Here is a 13,152-nt window from a genome sequence, read left to right on the forward strand (position 1 = left end):
ACTGAGAAGTGGGGCTGGGGTTGGGGTTGGGAGGCCCTCTAAGCAGTTGGCTTTCCACTTGGCCACCTCCATAATAGGAATCCCACTGGGAGCTGAATTCCTAGGTATAAACACTGAACAGTTATTTAAAAAAAAAAAAAAAAAAGTGCTAGTGAGAAGTTTCAGAGGGGCAGGGTGAGGGGAAGGAGGGAGAACGGGATTGAAATGAGAAGCCTATTTTTAGAACCTTGCATTTACATAATAGGACTCTGGGAAGCCACCTCTTGGTTAAAGTAGGAAGCTGTCAGAGGCCAAGGCCACCACCTCAGCCACCTCCCTGTTCCACTTCGCTCTCCTGCAGCTGGCCCTGGGGTGGGGGGTGCCAGAGCCTACATCCAGGGGTGTGGCCAAAGCAGGCGCCTCCTTGGTAAGGCCTGCTTCTCCAGGGATCTTTTGGCCCTCTACAGAGGCCAGCCCAGAGCAGGAAGTGCTGTGGTGAGAGGGACCCTATGGGGCTGTCCCCTCCCCAGTCAGCAGGAGATGGGCACCTTTCAGGGGTGGCCTGGGGCCTATACTCACGGGGCTGTTTTTCATTCGCTCTACCAGGTCCCAAGCCTGGGCTGGCATGTCCCTAGGTAGGAGGAAGAGAGAGCGGCGTTAGTGCTGGTTCAGGAGCGAGGACTCAAGATGTGGGATTTTGGCCTAGGAAGAGAGGTGTTTCAGGAACGGTGATGTTACCAGTACACAATTCATTCCATTCTCAAGAAATCTCAGCTGCGTAACAATCACAGAGATGCCATGGACCCTGGAGCCACACTGATCTAGCCCCTGCCACCCAATAGTGTCATCGGCCACTCGGGTTGGGATCCTGTCAATCTTCCCCTCAGAGACTTTTCCTCAAGCTCCTTCTTTGAAAGCCAAGCCTGTTCATTTCTTCTTCAGTTGCCTGTTTTAAAAATAACCTTTTGTATATTTGAGAAAAGTCACAGCGCTCAATTATCCCTCAGTTTTCTCCTTTCCAGGCTTAATGACTCCTTTAACCTTTACTTCTAAGCCCTGCTCTCTGCTCCTTTAATCCTTTTGTTTTTCTTCTCTGTGGTTACTTAGATTTCTGCACCATTCCCCATCTCCTTGCTTTTTTTCCCCCCCCTCTCCAATAAAACAGGATGGACAGGATTAGTTCTCCCTCCATCCCCTGATGTCTGCCATAAATAAATCAACACCATTTGGTGTTCCGGATGAGTGACATGAGTGCCAGTGGAACACTACTCAGCCATAAAAAGGGATGAACTATTGGTATACCAGTAACATGGATGCATCGCAAAATCATTTTGCTAAATAAGTCAGATAAAAAGTATATCCTCTTTGATCCCATTTATATAAAATTTTTTAAAATGCAAACTAATCTATAGTGATGGAAAGAAGGTTAGTGGTTGCCTGGGGTGTGGGGGTAGGGACAGGAAGGAGCAGGAGGGAGAGATTACCAAGGGGCCTGAGAAAACATCCCGTAGGTGATGGACACGTTTTTCATCTTGATCGTGGTGATGACTTCACAGGTACAATGTTAAATTGTATCCTTTTTGAGACAGGGTCTTGCTCTGTTGCCCAGGCTGGAGTGTAGTGGTGTGATCATGGCTCACTGCAGCCTCAACCCCCTGGAGCTCAAGTGATCCTCCCATCTCAGCCTCCTGAGTAGCTGGGACTGCAGGCCCATACCACCATGCCTGGCTAATTTTTTGTATTTTTGGTAGAGATGGGGTTTCAGGATGTTGCTCAGACTGGTCTCCAACTCCTGGGCAATCCGCCTACCTCGGCCTCCCAAAGTGCTGGGATTAGAGGCATGAGCCACTGCACCCAGCCAAATTGTATCCTTTTAACATGTGATGTTTATTGCATGTCATTTATACCTCAATAAATCTGTGTTTAAAGAAATGTCTATGAGAAGTTAGGTCAGCAAAGGGGATACAGCCAATGAAAGCTTCCACGGAAGAAGCCATAAAAGCAGTAACTGGTGTGAGTTGGCCACTGAAAATCTTTGGGTGTCCCCAGTAAGCTAGGTACGTGGCACCATCCCTACCTTGTTTCTCATTAAGGAGAATTTACAGATCTAGGATTGTATCCCATACGTTATTGCTATTGATGAGTACATCAGAAAGCTAGCTATAAAGACAGACTTTCCTGGTCAAAGGTGACCACAGAAGTGCCATTAACCTTTTAATAGGTTCAAGATGTGACTAAGACAATCCATGGGCAATAAGCCCTCCTGGGTAGGAGGGGAAGTTACAAACACTGCTTCTTCCCCTCTTCCTAGCCATCTTCTTCCCATCCTTCAGGCCCAGACCAAGTCCTGCTTCCCCTTGAGCCTCCTCTCTGGGCTCACTGATCCACACATCCTGCATTTCCTTTTTCACCCCAGCGACCAGTGGTTCTACTTTCAGCTCTGCTACTGACTTGCTGGGTGAGCTTGTACAAGTGGCAGAATCTTGCTAGAATTGACTTTTTCCATCTTCTAAAGGAAGAAGTTGGACTGGATGATTTCAGGGGTCCCTTCTGGGTCTGCATCTGTCTTTAGACAGTGCATTTCACACTGTGTGCTCTCCTGTTCTCTTAATTGCACTCCATGACGAAGCACTATATTGCTGCCATACCCAGCATTTTCTTTTGCGGAAACTTACTTCCCATTTGTTTAGTCTCCTTACCTAGAGTGCAAGCTCTTCATGGGCAGGGAGTTCATCTTTTGTTTCCTTTGTATCTTTTATTTATTTTTGGAGATGGAGATTCATTCTTGTCATCCAGGCTGGAGTGCAATGGCACGATCTTGGCTCACTGCAGCCTCCACTTCCTGGGTTCAAGTGATTCTCCTGCCTTAGCCTCCTGTGTAGCTGGGATTACAGGTGTGTACCATCAAACCCAGCTAATTTTTGATTTTAGTAGAGACAGGTTTTCACTATGTTGGCTAAGCTGGTCTTGAACTCCTGACTTCAGGTGATCCACCCACCTCAGCCTCCCAATGTGCTGGGATTACAGGTGTGAGCCACCATGCCTGGCCCTTTGTATCTTTGAGTAACCACCTTGGGGTTGAGTCCTTTGCAGGTGTTGAATGAATTATTATTGATTGATGGAAGGAAAGTTAGGTTAAAAAAACTTTGAAACTAAAGGTCATTAAATGGCAAACTTTTGGTACATTTGTACTGTGCTACTTTTTTGGTGGGTATTACATACTGTACTACATTCTTTTCATGGATTATATGTCTTATTTAATGCTTATGACAATGCTGATAAATACTATTATTATCCCTATTTATTGCTGAAGAAACTAAGACTCAGAGATGCTAGGCAACTTGCCCAAAGTCACACAGCTAGCAAGTCTTGGAGCTGGAATGTAGACACAAATTACCTGACCCCACACCCTATGATATTAGGTACTCTGCTGTGGCACGTTTGTTTCTCTTTGGGTGAACTCATCTGTATCTATGCTAATAAACAACAGAATAGAGATAAAGGAAAGTTATAGAGCAATTATCCAACCTTCCTTTCTTAAGTCAAAGGATTACTTTCCTTTCCCCTAACATCAGACATCAGAGATACCCACAAGAAACCACATGTCTCAACTACTTCCCTGGCCACTGACTTCATCTGGCAGAGGTGCTGAGCAGCAGTCAAAGAGAAAAGGCAGTAAGAGAAGTGAAGTGAGGAAGGAAGAAGGGGTTTAATTGTCAACAGAGTGAGAAATCAACCCCTGGAAAATGAAGCCTGTACTGTAGAAGAACAATAGAATGATGATAACAATGATAGCAATCATAATAACAGTAATTAGATGTTGCTATAATGACCCCACAAAGCCCAGTTTTTGCAGAAAAATAAGTTCTTCCTGCTCGTGACGTTGAGGAACTGACATCGCTTCCTGTGGCTTAGAGACTCAAACAGAGCATGGGGCCCACGTTACCACTTTTGAAAGGAACATTCCCGGTAAACAGAGTGAGTCAAGCCAGTGTCGTTTCCCTGGTGATCAGAGCATAGTGATCCTTCTACAAAGCATACACCCAGCACGCTCCATGCAGAAAATCAGTGAGCCTGGTCAGGCATTTCAGCTTTAATTATCTGAGTTGTTGTCAACAACAATCCCAGTGAAAACAAACAGCCACCATGCTGTTTTGGGGGCCCTGACGCCTAACTCCCTAGTGTCAGAATATAGCTTTTTCAGAGCCAAAGACTGAAGAGAGGTGGGGAGAGAGAAAGGGCAGCTATCACCGGGGTCATGCACTCAGTTCTCCAGATGCTGAGAGCCACCCTGCATGTGTGACCTGCTGGGCAGGAGGTGGAGCTGGAGCCAGCAGGGACAGCGCAGGAGTGCAGGGTAGATGTGCACCTCCTGCTGCCCTGGAGAGGTGGTAATAGCACAGCTGTCAGAGCAAAGGCTCCTGATTCAGGCATGGTCTGATCCTGCCTCCTCTGATAACTTGCCGGATAATCTTGGTGGTTCTGGAGAGCTTATAAGCCTCAGTGCCCCTGTCCAAGGGTGTGAGGATCTCAGGAGATAATTCACGTGGAAAGTCCTGCACAGCTGCTACTGCCCCCGGGACCAGGCTCCTGGATACCACCCTCCTCTCCTCTCCTCCGGTTTCCCACCCTGATGTCTCAGCCTTGCCTTCCACTCGCCCTCCTGTATGGCATCTACTCACCTAGCTCTGGCCCCTTCCGCTGCCACATTTAGTCCTGCTGTCCCCTCCAAGGTGCCGGTAGAGAAGCCAAGAAGGTAAGGGTTGAACTTCTTCAGAATGTCTTTAGAGGAGGAGGAGGAGAGCACAGGTGAGAGCCTGCAGGACCCTCACAGTAACTGAGATGAGCATGCAGGGTGGGGACACACGGGTGGGACACAGGAGTTCTGGGGATTTTCAGGGCTGGCTGACTTCCCTCATTGCAGATGACCTCCTCTTCCCCTCCTCTAGCAGGAAGGCCCTGGCCCCAGGGAGGATGGCCACAGTGATGGTGCCTCTCCAGGCTGCTACTTACTGGGCAGTGTGGTGTGAGTCTCCAAGTTCCCATCCCCTCCGATGCTGAGGAGGAGAAAGCATATTTATTAAAATCACGCCAACATGCTGCTCTGTGTGTCAACATATGCATAAGTCAGAACCAGAACCAGAGATTCTGCCCCTGGGGCATCTCTCCCATCACCCTCAGGGGTAATGCAAGCACCACCGACTCTCCTGTCTCGCGCTGGGCCCTGGGGACCCAACTGCATCCTGGAGGGGTGACAGGGGAAACACACTACTCATGCCTCTTTGAGTGAGCATCATCAATAGAGCATGTGTCAAGAACATTCTCACCTCCAAGAAAGACCCCTCCAAGATGTGGGTAGGTCACTGGAGTTGTTTGGTCGAGCTCCCACTGCTGTCTATGAAAAGCAAAAAGAAATTTCAGGGCTGGGCTGAGGGCACTGGAAGAGCCTCCTCTGGCCCTGGAGTAGCAGCTGGGACCTGGATTTGCCTTTTCTAAAAATAGTACCGGCTTTTCTCCAGGCCACCTTAAACTTGGAGTGGTCTTGATACATTCTTCTCCCCAGTACTCTACCTACAACCAGTAACTGAGTCCTGTTGGTTCCGTCTTCCCACCCTCCCTAGCACCTGCCCCTTTCTTTTTGTTCCCTTTGCCATGTTCCTAATTGAGACTCTCACCTCCTTGCCACGGGCAACACCCTGGCCTCCTGCCTGAGCAAACTGACTCCAGTTTCTGTTCCTCCTGAACATGCCTCTTTCTTCATGTTCCCCAACCCCAGTCCTGACCCTTCAATGAGTCTCCCTTACCTTCAAGATCAAAGCCAAATCCCTTCACCAATCTTCTGAGGTCACCATAATCTGGTTTCTACTTTCCTTCCCCTTGTTTGCTCCCTCCTTCCCAGTTCACACAAACCTTCAGGCCTAAACTAATTACCTGACATAATTTTGGAAGCCTGAGGGCCCTGAGCTGGTCTACCCCATTACCACCCACTCCCATCCCCTCCTGGAATGCTGAACTCCCTCCTTTCCAGCACCTTACATTTCCAAATTCATTCTCTGAGACCCTCATCAGTTCCTATCTCCTCTATAAAGCTTTCTCTAAATGCTCTGCCTTAAAAAAAAAAAAAAAAAACCTTGAAATTTACAAAAGTAACATATGTTAAATGATACAAAGATTTAAACAAATGAATGATCTACCCCTACCTTAAGAATCCTGCCTCTTGCCACAGATTCCACACTCCCTCCTCACCCCTTACCCACATGCAAATACCACCAGAGCTCATTAGTGGTAAACAGACTCGTATGTGCCTTTCCACATCTTTTTCCACGTTCACGCCAAAATGGAAACACCGCCACACATGTGGGGCTGGTGTTTGTTTCTACCGAAATAAATACCCTATTTTAAAAGTCCCCTGTGGAGGGGAACAACGCACGCCGGGGCCTATCAGACAGTGGAGGATGGGAGGAGGGAGAGGATCAGGAAAAATAACTCAGGGGTACTAGGCTTAATACCTGGGTGATGAAATAATCTTTGCAGCAAACCCCATGCCACAAGTTTACCATGTAACAAACCCGCACATGGACCCCTGAACTTAAAAAATAAAAACATCCAAGTCCTATATGTCATCTACGTGATTATGCATTTCTTTCCGTGTATGGTTCTTGTTTTTCTAGCCAGACAGGTTGCTGGGGGGATATGACTGTGTTTCATACCTTATCTCCCTTAGAATTGCTAATAGAGTATTGTTGTACACAGTAATGGCTAAGTAATCAGGGAGCACAATTCACTTAGCAAGACTGTGCTATGTGCGAGGAACTGGGCTCCCTCTGCCCCAAAGCACATGTCCTTAAATGGAGTAGGGAGCATGGGGCAGTGTGTGTGTGTGTGTAAGATCTGCCACTCTGAGTCTGGGTAGATGGAGGTGGGTCCCTTGATAAAGGCAGGCCGACTTGGATGAGTGCCATCACATACCAACAAAACGCCTGTGCCTGCGAACAGCGGGGAAGGCTGGGATTGCTTCTCCCTGGGAATTGAGAGGAGGCCTCGTGGAGGAGGGGGCTTTGAGCAGAACTGGGAAGGTGGCGAGACAGGGCATTCTATATCGCCTGGCTGTGTTTCAGTGTCTGACACAGGTACGCCCTCAGTAACGGGCTCAGCACTGAATGTGGAGCCAATGCTGGGGAAGAACAGATTTTGCACGAGGCCTGGCTGGACTCTGAGCTGCCCATCCTGGTTCACGGCTCACTACTCACAGTCAGAGAGTCACCCAGGGCGGCCACCACTTTGATGTCTGCTGGTTGGAGCTGGTGGACTAGGGGAGACAAGCAGAGAGGTGGTTGTGGGGGCTGGGGGTGTCTACCTTTTAAAGTACACATTTTACCAGAAGTCTATAACTCTGTCCCACTGCTCCCCATTGTACTTATTTTCAGCTTAAGGCTTTAGCAGTTTTGCCCCTTCCATTCATTCAGAGCAACCAAGGCACTGAAGGGAGTGGGCTTCATGGCTGTTGTCCGTCCTCAGAAGAGCCTGATTCACACTGGGGTGGTCCAGGAAAGTTCCAGCTGTGGGGTCATGTAGCACAGGCAGGTTGAACCCCAATCCCTGACTCTATCTGCCTCACTGGGCAGGGAGGCCTAAGGGACTGCCACTGGGACTATAAGGAGACAAGTAGCAGCATTCAGTGGAGAGGTCTGTGCACCTCCAACTGGAAGCCCAGCTGTGGCTGCAGGGTGGGATCTAGGTCTGCACTGCATGGGAATTAGCAAGTCCTGCTTAAAGCTCCAGGGTATATTTGTAAGGTCTTCCCCAACCTGGTATTTGGCAAGGCCCTTAATTGAAGGGGATGATGATATTTTCACTCACCAGAGGTTGGAACACTATTGGAAGCCTTCCACTCTGTACACACGAAGTCACTGCCCCAGTTCTAAATCAACAGGAGAGAAGATTCAGTGCCCAACACTCATTGTGCAGGGAGATAAACTTCAGCCCAAGAAGAACCAGCTAAGGGATTTTTGATGCAGGCTAGAAACGAGTCACCATACAGGATCATGTAAGGGAAAGAACTGTGAGCTATAGATGGGCTAGGAGGGAAATTAGGGGAAGAAATGGGTGTGTCTGGCTACCCCTATGCACAACCCATAGTGCATGTCCCCACATGTGCACCCACACACAACCTTTCATATGCCAATATGTCTACGCTTTGAATGGAGCCAGTGGCTGCCCCAAAGCAGGGAAGAAAACCATGAAGTCATATACAGGTGAGTCTCCCAAAGGAACACAGCATTTGGATGCCTAACATGAGATTACAGGTATGTGTGTTTTATAAAATTAAGCTAATTGACACTAATTATAATGCTAGAACCTAAACAATAATTAAAAGATTTTTAGAATAGTAACACAAAATATTTTACAATTGTAAGGCTCCTACTTTCTGCCTATCTTTTCTGGATACCTGTATGTCTTTTTGCATATTTAACTTAACAGCCTTATTCCTTATATGTTTGTTAATTAATGCAAGCAACCCTGGATGCTTTTAGTAAATTTTCTTTAACACAGAGCATATTTTCCAGGTGCTGGGGGAAGGAGTGGGAAGGGAAGCAGAGGGCACAGAAATGATTAGTACCAAAAATCTGGGGGCAAATTGAATATCTTCCCAAAGTCCCAAATATATGCATGCTGAGTGCAGAGTAGGGCTTGACCAGGTTGACTGATTGTACAGGAGTCTGACTGCCAGACACTATGAAAGTTTATCCATCTCTTCAATCAGATGATGAAGACAAGCCTTGTTGAAACATTCCTATCATGAGGGAGCAAAAATGTAACTTTTAAATATTATTTGCTTAGTCCAGTGGAATTTAGTTTTTTCTAAGGGACTGCTCAATTCATCATACTGATGGATTTCTTCTGTTGAAAGGTTTAATGAAATCAAGAACATGCTTGTGTGCAGATGACAAATACTCAGAGAAAATGCAACGTAAAAAGTTATTCAGCCATCAACACATGAGATATAGCTCAGATAGCTGGTGAATCAGAGACAAGCGTATTCTGTGTAGATGAACAGACCCTGGCTGGAATTTAAATGTGCTCGTCTGTCACAAGGGAAGAACCATGCACTACATCCAAAATCAGTGCATCCAAATCCCCTGAAGATCTTAAGCTGCAGATTCTGATTCAGCAGGTCTGGGGTGGTACGCAGGACTCTGCATTTCTAACAAGCTCCCGGGTAAAGCCTCTTTGTGCCTACTTTATCAGTTTTGCTTTTATTATTTTTATTTTATTTTGTTTTATTTTTTTGAAACGGAGTCTCGCTCTGTCGCCCAGGCTGGAGTGCAGTGGCCGGATCTCAGCTCACTGCAAGCTCCGCCTCCCGGGTTTACGCCATTCTCCTGCCTCAGCCTCCTGAGTAGCTGGGACTACAGGCGCCCGCCACCTCGCCCGGCTAGTTTTTTTGTATTTTTTAGTAGAGACGGGGTTTCACCGTGTTAGCCAGGATGGTCTCGATCTCCTGACCTCGTGATCCGCCCGTCTCGGCCTCCCAAAGTGCTGGGATTACAGGCTTGAGCCACCGCGCCCGGCCTTTTATTATTTTTAATTGACATATAAGTGTACATATTTATGAGGCATAGTATATTTTGATACATCTCTACAATGTGCAGTGATCAAATCAGGGTTATTAGCATATCCCTCACTTCAAATATTTATCGTTTCTTTGTATTGGGAACATTCAAAATCTGCTGTTCTAGCTATTTGAAAATATATGGTAAACTGTTAACTATAGTCACCCTACTGTGCCATAGAACACTAGAAATTATCCTTCCTATCTAGCTATAATTTTCTGTTAATCAATTTCTGCTGTCCCTACTCTGCAACCACCATCCACCCTTCCCAGCCTCTAATAACCGCTATTTATACTCTACTTCTGTGAAGTCAACTTCTTTAGCTTCCGCATATGGTGAGGACATGTAGTATTTGTCTTTCTGTGCCTGACTTATTTCACTGAACGTTATATCCTCTAGGCTCACCCATGTTACCTCAGATGACAGAATTTTGTTTCTGTGGCTGCTTTGAGTAGAAAGCTGTTAACACACGCCCTTCTGGCTCTGGGATTTTTAGCTTTTCCAGCAGCAAAAGCAAAGACACATGAGACTGAAGAACCAAGAGGGCAGATCCAGACCCATTCAGCTCACCATTGTCTACCCAGCATTTAGCATAGTGCCCACTCCACGTAGGCATCCAACAGGTAAATGTTGAATCAATGAAGAAATGCCTGATTCACAAGATGCAGCTGACATTTCAATTCTCATGGAATTTGGTCACTGGTTCAATGAGGACAAGCCTCCACTAGGCTAACGTGAGCCTGAGAAAATTCAGAGAGGCTGGACACAGCATAACCTGCAGCCAGCAATCTGGTATTGCTTGTACCGCAGAGCTTAGCATCCAACAGTTCTTAACCATTTCATATGGGTTAGTTTCTTCAGCTGGCTTATAAAATGTCTTTCCCCAATCACTCCTGCGGATGCCCAATCCATTCTACAGATACAGTCAGGGAGATCTTTGAAAGACATGAACCAGATCATGCCACTCTCTCCTGAGACCGCCAATGGCTTCCCACCTTTCTTCACTTGAAATCCAACGTTTTTACTCAGGAATTCAGGCTTTGTGTGATCTGGCTCCTTGGCACTCCTGATCTCATTTCCCCCACTCTCCACCTCATTCTCATGCCCCCAGTCACTCTGACCACCTCTCTCTTCCCCAAATACACCCAACACAGTCCCACTTCTAAGCCTGTGTGGTCCATGGTCCTTCTGCCTGGGACTGTGTTTCTGGCTCTCTGTGTAGCAAGTATCTCTTCATTATGCACGTCTTAGTTTAAATCTCCCCTCAGAGAGGCCAGGCCTGCACGGTGCACCTGAATGTGCCTCCCTTGCCCCAGCCCCATCACCCTCCTCAGAGCTGTCATCACTATCTGAAATGACCATGCCTAGCCATGTATATAAGATGCCTTTCTCTGTAGATTGTAAGTTACGTGAGGGCCGGGATCCACCTGTCTGGTTGACACTTCTGTCTTCCTGGAATAGTGTCTGGCACATAGTATGTGCTCAATAATTGTGAAACTCTACTGGGCTCTCACTTCTCCTGGTCTGGACCATGTTCGATACTTCTCTGCATGCCTTCTAGCCCCCAGCAAGAGACTGGATATAATATAGGTGTGAAACCGAAACTGCTGGTCGAACCCCATCCTGGTGACCAACAGACCTGATCTGGACCAGGCCTGACTGCCAGTCATGGTGTAGTCCAGGGTCCTCCAGGCCATCTTTGCGGTGGCCGTCCTAGGCTCACAGACACGGTCCATCCAATGGAATTAACCATGGGCTCTGAATCCTTAGCACTAGAATGACTGACTTGAACCAGACAAGGCCTAGGGGCCCACAGGAACATGAACATGAACATGAACATGCCTCCACTTCCTTTTGGGCCCCACCCCTGAAATTGCAGTTCCCTCCCACTCAGCTTCCACCTTCTGAGAAGTCAACGCCACATCACACCCGCAGCCTCTCCCTCTTGAGAGGCTGAGCTGCTTAAGCAGTCACCATGTCTGTGAGCCCAGGATTGCCAAGGTCAAAGAAAATCAATCCACAGGCACTTCCTCTGCTTGGGGGCTGACGTCAGGTAAGCAACTTGAGAACATGTTAGGGCAATCCTGGGGCTTCGTGGCTGGGGAACCTTTTCTGTACATTCCAATCCCCAGTACGTATGAAGCACATTTCTGCTTCAGTGAACGCTCTGAAGCCTGCACCACACCCGAGCCCCTGGCAGGTGGAAATGGTTTGTGTCTGAGAGACGCAGAGGTGAGTCAGGGGTTACCTCAGTGGCTGGCTTGGTGGGGTATGTGTAGTTACTGTTCCGAGGGGTCCTCAGGAAGGGCTCATTCTAAGAGAAAAGAAACCACATGGAGAGGTTATCTGACAGCACTGAAGTTTGCTTGCGAAGGAGAAAAACTAACAATCCTGCCCTGTAGATTTATTTAACATGATTCTTCTGCACTTATATAGAAAGAACTATATAAACATAATTTCATTCATTTTCCAGAGGGTTTTACATAACAGCTCTGGCAAGGGATGGACAACACAAGGCCCGCAGAGGGTTTCATACCCATTGCAGTCTGGGGTCTGCACTTCTGTGCCCCTCCTAGCAACTGAACAGCTCCCTAATCCTCAGACCTATCTATTTTCTTGGCTTCGTAATTTCTCTAGCAAGGGACTCATGTTTCAGCATTTTTTTTTCTCTTCCAGAAAGTATTATGATTATCAATATATTTGAATATCTGTTATGTTTTTTCTTTCTGCCTCCTTTGAACTATATGTCTTATCCTCTTTAGGTTGGGTTCCTGTATCTTAGTCATTTTTTTTCTTGTAAAACATCCTCCTCATTCTCTACTTACCTATCTGTTTCACAATCAGTTTTCACACAAGCCCAGTCAAGAACCCAAGTCCACCCAGTTGCAGGTAAGGGGTTAATTAAAGAAGGAAGAAGGAAGCAGACAAAGGAGAAATGGGGAGAAAGCTAATGAGAAAACGTAAAAATGACAGGGAAGCAAGATCAAGTTGATAAGACTGAGATCAGGAAACACCAACTGGGCCCAGGCTGTGTACTCCCACAAAATGTGCTCAGTGAAGTAGTAAGCCCATGGTCTGAAAATTTGGGAATAAAATGGGAACAAGCAGAAAAACCCAGGCTGACGCAGTGGCTCATGCCTGTATTCCCAGCGTTTTGAGAGGCCAGGGTAGGAGGATTGCTTAGGGCCAAGAGTTTAATACCAGCTTGGGAAACACAGCAAGACCCCATCTCTACAACAAATTACAAAAATAAATTAGCTCAACATGGTGGCATGTGCCTGTAGTCCTAACTACTCAAGAGGCTGAGGCAGAAGGATTGCTTGAACCCAGGAGTTTGTGGTTACAGTGAGCTATAATTGTGCCAGTGTACTCCAGCCTGGGCAACAGAGTGAGATTCTGTTTCAATTAAAAAAAAAAAAAAATTTAGACTGGGTGCAGTGGCTCACACCTGTAACCCCAGCACTTTGGGAGGCCAATGGCGGGGGTTGATCACATGAGGCCAGGAGTTCGAGACCAGGCTGGACAACATGGACCCTGTCTCTACTAAAAATACAAAAAA

General features: G+C 47.0%; 1 protein-coding gene across 1 annotated transcript in view; it reads right to left on the minus strand.

Annotated features, from left to right (window-relative positions):
- PLB1 (phospholipase B1) overlaps positions 1-13,152 on the minus strand; it is a 156,858-nt gene that overhangs the window by 24,391 nt on the left and 119,315 nt on the right. Inside the window, exons 44-50 of the mRNA XM_011972728.1 lie at positions 11,842-11,907; positions 7,840-7,900; positions 7,230-7,288; positions 5,307-5,374; positions 4,993-5,036; positions 4,662-4,761; positions 559-610 (exon numbers count right to left, since the gene is read on the minus strand). Of these exons, the coding sequence (XP_011828118.1) occupies positions 559-610; positions 4,662-4,761; positions 4,993-5,036; positions 5,307-5,374; positions 7,230-7,288; positions 7,840-7,900; positions 11,842-11,907 (450 nt within the window). The remainder of the gene's footprint in view (positions 1-558; positions 611-4,661; positions 4,762-4,992; positions 5,037-5,306; positions 5,375-7,229; positions 7,289-7,839; positions 7,901-11,841; positions 11,908-13,152) is intronic.

This window comes from Mandrillus leucophaeus, unplaced genomic scaffold, assembly GCF_000951045.1.
Source record: "Mandrillus leucophaeus isolate KB7577 unplaced genomic scaffold, Mleu.le_1.0 Scaffold13, whole genome shotgun sequence".
Lineage (NCBI taxonomy): Eukaryota > Metazoa > Chordata > Mammalia > Primates > Cercopithecidae > Mandrillus > Mandrillus leucophaeus.